This window comes from Mus pahari, chromosome 11, assembly GCF_900095145.1.
Source record: "Mus pahari chromosome 11, PAHARI_EIJ_v1.1, whole genome shotgun sequence".
NCBI lineage: Eukaryota > Metazoa > Chordata > Mammalia > Rodentia > Muridae > Mus > Mus pahari.
Window position 1 is genome coordinate 23,182,944 of NC_034600.1, and position 10,787 is coordinate 23,193,730.

At 44.2% G+C, this 10,787-nt stretch overlaps 1 protein-coding gene across 2 annotated transcripts in view; it reads right to left on the reverse strand.

Annotated features, from left to right (window-relative positions):
- Positions 1-10,787, reverse strand: part of Rasgrf2 (Ras protein specific guanine nucleotide releasing factor 2) — a 224,423-nt gene that overhangs the window by 159,653 nt on the left and 53,983 nt on the right. For both annotated transcript variants that reach the window (XM_021208621.2, XM_029544116.1), the window contains exon 2: positions 3,716-3,822. In XM_021208621.2, the coding sequence (XP_021064280.1) occupies positions 3,716-3,822 (107 nt within the window). The remainder of the gene's footprint in view (positions 1-3,715; positions 3,823-10,787) is intronic.

Consider the following 10,787-nt stretch of genomic DNA (forward strand, 5'->3'; position numbering starts at 1 on the left):
CCTTGGTCTTGCAAACTTTATATGCCCCACAGAGGGGAATGCCAGGGCCAAGAAGTGGGAGTGAGTTGGCAGGGGAGCAGGGTGGGGGGAGGATATAGGGGACATTCTGGATAGCATTTGAAATGTAAATGAAGAAAATATCTAATAAAATAATTTTTTAAAAAAAAGAAAAAAGAAAAAAGGGCAATTTTTGGAAACTCTGAGTTATTACTCCCTGATTTAGAAAATAAATATTTCAGAGTCACTTCAGTTCAAAAAGGCAATTATAAGGTCTCAAGTATAAAGTGGTCAGATTGGGAGGAGTCATCAAAGATCTTAGTCTCGGGCATTAAATCAAAGCAAAGCAAGAATAACAGAAGGATCAAAGCATCAAGGGGAAAAAAGATCAGCTACTAAGCAGATCTTGATATCTCAGAGAAAAAAGATACTTACCATTGTGCCATGTAAAGTGCTTAAGTGATACTCAAGTCAGCCTCCAGATGAAATCACACAAGCCTTAGATTTCATCACATCTCAAACACAACCAATTACTGACCACATCCACACCTATAACAAAATCTTACCATGATGTCACAAAACAAACAAAAATTTCTCTTCTTAAGTATATATTTTTTTAAAGTATTTCACACTACGGTAAATTTGCCAAAATCTTCACTTGGCAACTGTAAAGTCATTTGTGGTATTCAATGGTTCCTGCTCTTTTGGAATGTAAAATAAGGTCAAATACATATGTTTCAAATTAGATACTTCATTTTAATGCTCAGGTAGAAAAGAATAGACATAGCTGCAAAGACTCTGAGTGCAAATGGCCCCAGGGCTCTACCGTGTCAGCTTGATGCATCTTTCATCTTTGAAGACCCAACCTTCTTTCTCTAGCAAGTCATTCTTCATTAGCCCCGACTGTGGAGCTCAGACAGTGAGCACCAGAACAATGAATAGTATGTCTGCCCTCCCTATCACAGAGCAATGAGCAATATGCCTGCCTTCCCCATCACAGAGCAATAAGCAGTATGCCTGCCCCCACATCACAGAGCAATGAATAGTATGCCTGCCCCCCACATCACATCATAGAGCAATGAGCAGTATGCCTGCCCTCCCCATCACAGACCTGTCCCCAGGGACTAGCATTTGTTGCCATCTGCATCTCAGAGATCTACTTAAAAGATGAGAAGGAAAAAGAAGTGAAGTATTTTGTAATTGATATCTTTTCCTTTCAACCCTGACCTCACATCATTCTACTTTCATCTTTGAGGAAAGGAAGAAGAGAAGAAACCCTGAACAGAGGATGAAGATGAGGAGGAAAGGAACAATTAATTTAGAGCCCTGGTTAAAGGTTGTGAAGTCTGGCAGAACCATGAGGTGCTACAGCTTAAGACCCTGGTGTTAACTCTTACCCAATCAGTTTGACTTTCTGTTTTCTCATTTGTCAAGTTGGGCTGATGATACATACCTAAGTTACTACAAATAATATAAAAGTTAAGTGTGCAAAGCACTTAGCATCACAAAGTGGTTCTTACAAAGCAGGAAGGCCAGGGAAGTTTCCAGAAAGAAAAAGAAGGAAGAAATCATTGAGGACTGATTCTTTGTTTGTTTGTTTGTTTTTCTACTAAACCTACGTGGAGATGCCTGATCACCTGTTGAACAATTAGCAAATGCATGTCATTTAACAATGACTGTGAAAAAAAAAAAAAATGACTGTGCCCCAAATGTTCCTCTTGAGTCTCCAAGTCCACATAAGTGCCTGCTCAGGAAGCAGAAACTACAGGGAAAATAGCTAAGTTGCTAAGTGTTTGCATGCAGTGCATATGCAATGAGGTTCTGCAGAGTTTGGAGTAGGAATGAAGAGGAATGACTGGTCCCAGTGTCAGGGGAAGTGAGAGAGGGACAGCAGACACACGGTGGGGGGGGGGAGGAGGCTTGTCAGGGGCACAGAAAAAAAGATGCTCCATGACTGAGTTTTGCTTTGAAGTGTCAGAAAGACTATACTAAAGTTTCTTTAAAGATTTTTGCTGAAGGGACCCTGATATAGTGTTCTCTTCTGAGGCTATGCCAGTGCCTGGCAAACACAGAAGTGGATGCTCACAGTCAGCTATTGGATGGAACACAGGGCCCCCAATGGAGGAGCTAGAGAAAGTACCCAAGGAGCTGAAAGGGTCTACAACCCTATAGGAGGAACAACAATATGAACTAACCAGTACCCCCAGAGCTCGTGTCTCTAGCTGCATATGTAGCNGAAGATGGCNTATTCAGCCATCATTGGGAAGGAAGGCTCCTTGGTCTTGCAAACTTTATATGCCCCAATACAGGGGAATGCCAGAGCCAAGAAGGGGGAGTGGGTGGGTAGGCAATCAGGGTGGGGTGGGGATATAGGGAACTTTCAGGATAGCATTTGAAATGTAAATAAAGAAAATATCTAATAAAAATAAAAAATAGAAAATAAAAAAAAGAAATGTCAGAAGGATGAGATGAAGAGCTGAGCACGAAGGTGAAACGAAGTCACCTGTGCTGAACGATTTTGTGTGAACTTGTCACAAGCTCGAACCATTTGGGAAGAGGGGACCTCAACTGAGAAAGAGTGTGGCCCATAGGCAAGTCTGTGGTGCATTTTTCTGATGGACAGGTGATATAGGAAGGCTCAGTATAGGCAGTACCCCTTCAGCATCAGTGGCCTTCAGCATGATAAGAGAGCAGGCCATGGAAGCCAAACTAGTGAACAGTACCCTCCATGGCCTCTGCATCAGTTCCTGCATCAGTACCCTCCATGACCTTGGCATCAGTTCCTGCACCATTACCCTCCATGGCCTCTGCATCAGTTCCTGCATCAGTACCCTCCATGGCCTTGGCATCAGTTCCTGCACCAGTACCCTCCATGGCCTCTGCATCAGTTCCTGCCTCCAGGTTCCTGCCCCGAGTTCCTGCCCTGACTTCCCTGAATGATGGATTTGAGCTATAAGGTGAACTAAATAAGCCCTTTCCTCCCCAGGTTGTTTTGATCAGGGTTTTTATCGAAGTAGTAGAAACTGTAACCTAAACAGCATCCCAGGCTGGGGAGAAGATATGCAGAAAGCAACACGCATACACAGAAACAAATGAAGTGGACTTGAATCAAGTAAAGAAAGGGTGTGTGCCTCACCCCCTCCTCCTTCAGACTTCTCACTCCTAGCTAACAGACATGGAGGGGTGTTTACAGTCCTGGTATTCCTTAGGAGAAAATAAGCCCCATTTTTCTATTTCTGCAGTTAGAGTTTGTTACTACCATTTTCAACAATGGGTCTGTACAGGCAGGGGGTGGAGGCCAGAAGTTACAAAAGGGGGGGTGGGGCACCACTGGGCACATTTCCAGCTCTGTCACTCCTAGCTGCGGGGGCCTTACATAAGTGAACTAACCTACCCGGCCTCTCCTTCCTTATACAAAGAACAGGAAGTGTAGACTCCTGTAGCAGACTGCTAGGAGGGGTGGTCATAAATTTAATAAATTCCTAATTAGGAAGCACTTGGTCAGTGCACAGTATGTAGGAAGAAGTCCATGTCCACTGCCAGCAACTGTTATTGCCTATGCCTGTTACTTTGTCTTTAACTGTAGCAGAGCCATGGGAAGCACACAGGACTACTTCACACATGATACAAGGAGGTACCAAGGTGAGACCCCAGTGACTAGGTCCTCCAGAAGTGGCAGCAATCATGAGCCCCATCCACAGCCAGACCCGACCCATACCTGGCTTGGTGAATGGCCTCCATCCACTCTTTTCCGGCCTGTTCCTCCTCACAGCGCAGCTCCAGTGGTTTTTGACCGTCGTGCCCAAAAAGGACAGTGAAGTAATACTGCAAAGAAAAAGAAACACAGTAGGGTTATAGCTTTACTTTTCAAGAGCAGAAAGATAATAACCCAGTATTTGCCTACACGAGGGATAAACTGACAAAATCTACCAACATGATGTCAGCCATATTTCAAACTGTAATAGCATGCCTGGTCCAGCCAGAAACGTCTTTGCACCTTGGCTGTGACAGCAAGCATTTTAACACCCCTCAGTAGCACACAGCCCACAGCCCTACTGCATTGCAGATTTTTATTTAAGAACAAAAAGAACATTGCACCAATTTGCCGATGAAGAATAAAAAGCTAAAGCTTACATGAAAACATTTTCAGAAGTTTTCGTTATGGAGCGTGTGGTAAAGCAGCAGAGAGCAGGCGTCAACCCCACTGAACCAGCTGATTCTCTGACCTAACCTATGCTATATCCAGGCTCCACTCTGGGAAGCTCTATGGCTATAGCTACATCGAATTGCTGCTTTTGCCTATTCTGCAGCCTTAGCAAGTACTGTCAATGGCTTAAGCTCTGTGTCACAGACAAATTATACTTGGCATGGCAAGGAAATATAATTGCCATCCTGGCCATAAGTCATAATCAGAATCTCTCTTTGATGAGTGTAATCTAATTTCTTGTTAGATAGAAGAAAAAGAAAGAAATGGTTTTTATCATGATTACATTTATTTATCCCATTTGAACTTTATTTATAATCATCCCAAGCTGGAAACAATGCAAATATCCTCTCATGGGTGAATAAATAGACAAATTCTGGTACATCTTCCCAATGGAACACAACTCATCAGTAAAAAGGAGCAATTCTTGATAAAGCCAGCAACTTGAATGCTTCTCAAAAGTACCACATAACACTAAAAAGTCAGCCTCAAAGGGCTACGTCCTGGAGTACTAGCGAGCCAACCCAGTGGTTGAGGTCTCTCATTGTTATTGCAAAAAGATCTGATTCTCTTCCCAGCACCCATCCCAGGCAGCTCTAACCTGCCTGTCACTCCAGTCCCAGTGAAGACAACACCTTCTTCGGGCCTCTGAGGGCACCTAAACATGTGCACACACGCACGCATACTTAAAATACAAATATTTTTAAAAGTTTTATACTCTACAATTTCCTTTATGAGATGCTACTGAAAGAGTAGCAGAAAACAAATCATTTTTTTCTGGGAGCCAGGGAAGAAGTTTGTGCTTACAAAGGAATACCACAAGAACTTTTGCCAGGATCTCCCCCTTCATCCCTGTGTCCCCTTAAAATAAAACCAACAGACTATTTGACTATGAGTATAGACCAATATGTCATTAGGAGTCATTATATTGCTATGTTCCTTTATCAGAATAACAGTATAGTTTTTTCCCTTCCCTGGGCCTTTATCCTATGTAGTCTCAGATTCTGGGCTACTTTAACAGTGCCAGGAAGGGGTTCATCTCATAGAGTTGTCCTTACATCCAATCAAAAAGTGGTCGGTTACTGTCATGACATGCGTGTTGCTATTGCACAAGTATATCTTGTAGACAGGTGATTGTTGTAGGTCTCAGGATTTATGGATGGGTGTTACTGATGATCACCTTTGTCCTCTAGTAGCAGGCAGAGTAGAGTGTCTTCCAGGACCGTGAATGCTAGTCAGTAGAGAAGAAGCTTCCGGTAGGGCACCAGCCTGACTTCTCCATGCTGAATGACATAAGGAAATGTCCTGGCTAGTTTTCTGTCAATCTGACACAAGCTAGAGTCATCAAAAAGGAGGAAGCCTCAGCAGAGAAAATTCTTCTGTGAGGTCAGCTGTGGGCAAGCATGTATGGCATTTTCTTAATTAATGATTGCTGTGGGAGGATCCTGCCCCTTGTGGGTGGTGTCATTCCTGGGCTGGTGGTCCTGGATTCTGTAAGAAAGCTGGCTGAGCAAGCCAGGAGGGGCAAGCGAGGACACAGCATCCTTCCATAGCCTCTGTATCCGCTGCTGCCTCCAGGTTCCTGCCCTGTTTGTGTCCCTTTTCTGACTTCCTCTGATGATGGACAATATGGAAGTGTAAGCCAAATAAACCCTTTCCTCACCAACCTACTTTTTGGTCACAGTGTTTCATTGCAGCAATAGAAACCCTAACTAAGACATTTCTTCTGGAACAGTGCCTTACCACCAGGTTGTGGAGAGCAACCAATAACCTTGATAATCGTGTCTTCTAGATACAACAGAATTGATGAGTATAAGAACTCACAGAGAGTATAGGAGTATGCATGGGAGCTGTACGGGTTAAAGTGTCCCAGCACTGAGAAGAGAAAGTGAGCCCAAAGTCTTACCCCTAGCCAAGAAGCCATTTGCAACTCAAAACTCCTGAGAAAGAATCCATTTCTCTAATAGGATGTCATTGTGTGTGTCAAGCACCTGCCAGGGCAGGCCTCATGCCCAACTGGCCAACAGGAACAAATTCCATGGTTTGTTTTGTTTTGTTTTGGCATGTTTCTCTTACTGGCTTTTTTGTTTTGGTTTCCATCTTAGGGTTTTGTTTGTTTGTCGAGACAGAGAACATGAAGTTGGGTAGGTTAGAGAGATGGAGAGGATCTGGGAGGAGTTGGGAGAGGGGGAGAACATGATCAATGCCTAGTTTAAGAAACTTTTTTGTTTTGTTTTTAATTAAAGGCGCTTTGGCGATCCGGTCAGATTTCCTTTCCTGTGTGGATGTTACCAACAGTGCTGATGCAGTCAGAGAGCTCCTGGCCGGAGCGCCTCCCTATCACTCTCTCTGCAGGCTCAGCTACTGCAGATTAGCAACAATGTTGCTCCAGAGCGCCTCCCCGTCACTCTCTACAGTATCAGCTACTGCAGATCAGGAACACAGTTTCTCCAAGGCATCTCACCCTCAGACATGGGATGCTCCAGCCTTGAGCCGGATTCTTATCTCAGTCCACTCTTCAAATGCTGCCCAGGGATCTGTCCCACAGAGTTGTTTAAAGTCTTGACTACTCTGGAGGTGGAGTTTCCAGGCCTGACACTTTGCTTTTGTACAGCAGAAAACATTTTAACCATCAACGCTTTTAACCATTGCCTACGTCATCTTAATTTTTAATGCCATTTTATACTGATATTTCAAAAGAGGCAGACAAGAACATTATGATCATGATTTCTAGGGTATGAACTTTCTACACTTTCCTAAGGCTAACTACCAACAATGAAACAAAACTAGCAAACAAACGAAAAGTGCATCCGTGCTTCAAAAAGGGGCCCCGTGAGAGGGGAAGCAGACAAGTGGTTGCAGGGGATGAGGGTGGGTCAGAGCAGCAGAGGGAAACTGCCAATGTGCAGAGAGATTTCATTGCTTACTTATTTATTTGACTAGTGAGTGGACTTTCTTTCTAGAACAGCTTAGAGTTGACTGAAAACATTATCCTCACAACACAGAAGGGGCTCCTGCCCTGTCCACATGGGGGTATACATGGCATTGGGTGTTATTATTATTAACCTAGCTAAGCTTTGCTCTTTGTGCTGTAGACATTGGATTCTGCACCATGTTGCCTATCTACTATTACAGTGTTTTCTTTTGGGTGAGGAAATTGATGTTGGATAGTGCCGATGATTTCACAGCCTTGTGAATGAACTCAAAACACTTGAATTAGAAAACAGCCAATGTTGGGGGAGGAGTTCTATTTCAGTTTTTGAAATGAGAAAAATTGCAGCAAGAACAAAGGAGGGAGACACAGATACGATATGGCGGTGACTTTGGTTTAGCAGTTTCTAGTTACTCTCATTCATTCGCATCTTTCCCAAGATTTTCGAGCTTGAATAAGCTGTTTGCTTTTGGATCTGTTGTTTACTCACAGCCATTGATGGAGCTGATGCTGTTAGGGATCCTTTGAAGGATAAAAAGTCAACCCAACCTGCTCTTAAAACTGGTCTTCAAGCCCTTAAACAAACATAGCCTTTCAAACCACTCTCTTAGCTGCAGAGCTTACTCTTGACCTGGATTCCTGCTGTTACCCGCCCTGCTGGAGAAGCTGCCTGCAGGCAGTGGTGGCTGCCATGCAGAGTTGCCTGTCCTCCTCCCCAAGCCTTTTCTCCCCTAACACTTCTCCTGGTTACTTGTTTCTCTTATGTCTGCACGCACAGTTGACGTACTGAGAGAGTAATGGGCATACTGGGGGGTCATGAATTCCAAAGTATACATCAAACACTCTAATATGGGTATACATAGAATCCCAAGCTAGGACACAGAGCCTTTGCCAAGGTTTGGCAAAAGTCAAAAGAGCAATGTGGGTGGACATGCTAGAGAAAAGGTTCAGTGGTTAGGGCTTCCTACTCCTCTTACAGAGGACCTGAGTTTGGTCCCCATGAACACTCACAATTGTCCATAACTCCCACTGGCAACTACACACACACACACACACACACACAGAGAGAGAGAGAGAGAGAGAGAGAGAGAGAGAGAGAGAGAGAGAGAGAGAGGAGATAGATGGATGGATAGATAGATAGATAGATAGATAGATAACATAAAAGTAAATATTAAGAGAGAATGCCCCTGTGGACAGGCACAGTGGAAAGTGGTTTGAAGCACTTATAAGACCATCAGGAAAACGTAAGAAGAAAATAATGTATCTCCTTCAATGACCAGGAGACCGGGCATCAGTTTAAGCAAAAGAAAGAAGGGAAGAGTCAGAAGGATGAAAGGGGCAGATGATGGGAGAAAGGGAGAAAGGCAGGGAGGGGAGAGAAAGGCTGTTTAACCAAATAGATGAATGAGCTTGGGAGGCAGAGCCCTCCACCTCTAACCCACCTGAGATAGTTACACTCTTCCAAAACCTTTCCACGGCACCACTGCAGCTGTAAAGCAGCAACTGCTGTCTATATTTTGAATGTGAGAGTTATGTAATAATGGCTTCCCAGTATTCTTGAATGCTATGATGTGATGTCTTCATCCTAGGTTCAGCTGCTGCCTCAAGACAACACGGAAAAACCAGACCCATACAACCAGGTTAGGCATGGAATGACCTTATCCAACTCAGGAGGGAGATAGCTAAGAATCTGTTTTGACCCTTGCTCACTTAAAGTCATAGAGGGGCTACATAGAGGAAGCCATCAGATTCTAGGCAATCTGAGATTTTTTCCCCAGGAAACTATGTGTGCTGAGGTTCACCCTACCATCTCCTTGGGAATGAGAGTGGAACATTCTCCTGGCCTCAGACTTCTGAGGGGGCTCCCAGCAGATAACTCACACAAGTTCCTGGGTTTTCTTTCCAAGTTGCTATCTGGTCAGCTTAGACTCTCAAAGGCCTGGGAGCTGCAAGCCAGGAGGTTGAAAGAAAAATCACTCATTTGGGGAGTGCACTCCCCACGAAAGGCAAAAACAAAAAGGATGGTGAGTGCTTTATCCCAGTAATTGGCCACATCTTAGTGTGCTTGGGAACCAGCAATATCAGTCTGGATATACCAGCAGCTTGTAGCACAAAGAAGTCCAAGTACTCCATGGTGCCAGGGACACAGAAAGATGATCACAGGATCCAGGTTCACTGGGGGATTTAGATGCATTTCTTACTCCTGCTTGGGCATGCACTGATGTAGAACCCAAGGAGCCATCCCTAAAAACTATTCTTTAACACCTGACCACACACAGAGGCAGTCATGGTGGGCCCCACTTAGGAAAGCCACAGTAGGAGTGGGAGAGAGTAAGACAGGGCCACCAGGGACTGAGGCACAGCAGGTGCCTGTCTGTTCTTTGAGCTTCAACCAGTAATGGGGTAGCTTTCCCTTCACACTGAGCCATTTGAGGCCATGATACTAATTAGCAGCAGACTGTCTGGAAGGAAAATGTGACTGGAGAACGCTGTGTGATATTAGAATAGTCAGAAAGCGTGCTGGACGTATCCAAGACTCTATCTTGGGGTCCAGCAAAGCTGCTCTAAAAGAGAGACAAAAACAACTCTGTTACCCTCCTCCCCACATGCCAGATCTCATCCTGTGACAACTATTCTTTTTTTTAAAAACTAAAACCATCAGCTGAAAGATCTTATTAACCCCCAGTACTAGAGATAGACTCGAACCTAATTTTATCTAAAAGAAAAACAAAATATTAACTCAATTACACTTCAGGTTCCTTGTGCATGCCATTGAGGATTGAGGACTCTGGATCATGCCTGGGATAAAACCCACTACACTTCCCCATGGGCAGTCCCACAGCCCGCAAAGAACAGGTGTGCCTGGATCTTAACCTCTAGCTCAGCAAAGGATGGAAATCCGATGAAAGGCCTCTGAGCAGGAGCAGCATTGGATTTAACATTAGATCTAATAAAAGCCCATTTAAATTTAAGTGCAAAGGAATGGACAGTCAGTAAAAGAACAAGTCAGTGACTCAAAGGACAGTCTTCTAAGGGGTGGCAATTGGTTGGCTTCTGTCTAAAGTCAATGCCCAAGCCAGGAGAAGCATTCAGTGGTCTGTCCTGGTCTAGCTAAGGATTGTATGGTGCCTCCACAGCTGTTGCTGCCTGGGAACCCAATTAAAAGACACCTTTAAAGACAACTAGGCAATCCCATTAGCAGAGTATGTGCAAAGGTTAAACCATGCTGCAGGCACAGAAATGATGGGAAGATCAGTGAAGTGCAGCTTCCACTTCCCAAAGCTGGCTTAGATCAAACACTGGCGCTTCGTGTACCTGCATGCAGATGGTCCAAGCCTGTACTCACAGCTCTTAAAGGCTGAGATAGGAAGATCTTGACTTTAAGGCAAACCTGGGCTGTGTAATGAATTTGAGGCTAGCCTGAGCTACACAGGATAGATAGATAGATAGATAGATAGATAGATAGATAGATAGATAGATAGATAGATAGATAGATAGATGGGGAGAGGAAGAGGGGGAAGAACTAAGGGCTGGAGAGGTAATATACTGGTAGAATGCTTGCTTTGCTGAATAATTCAATCCCCAGCACTGCTAGAAAAGAAGGAAGGAAGGAAGGAAGGAAGGAAGGAAGGAAGGAAGGAAGGAAGGAAGGAA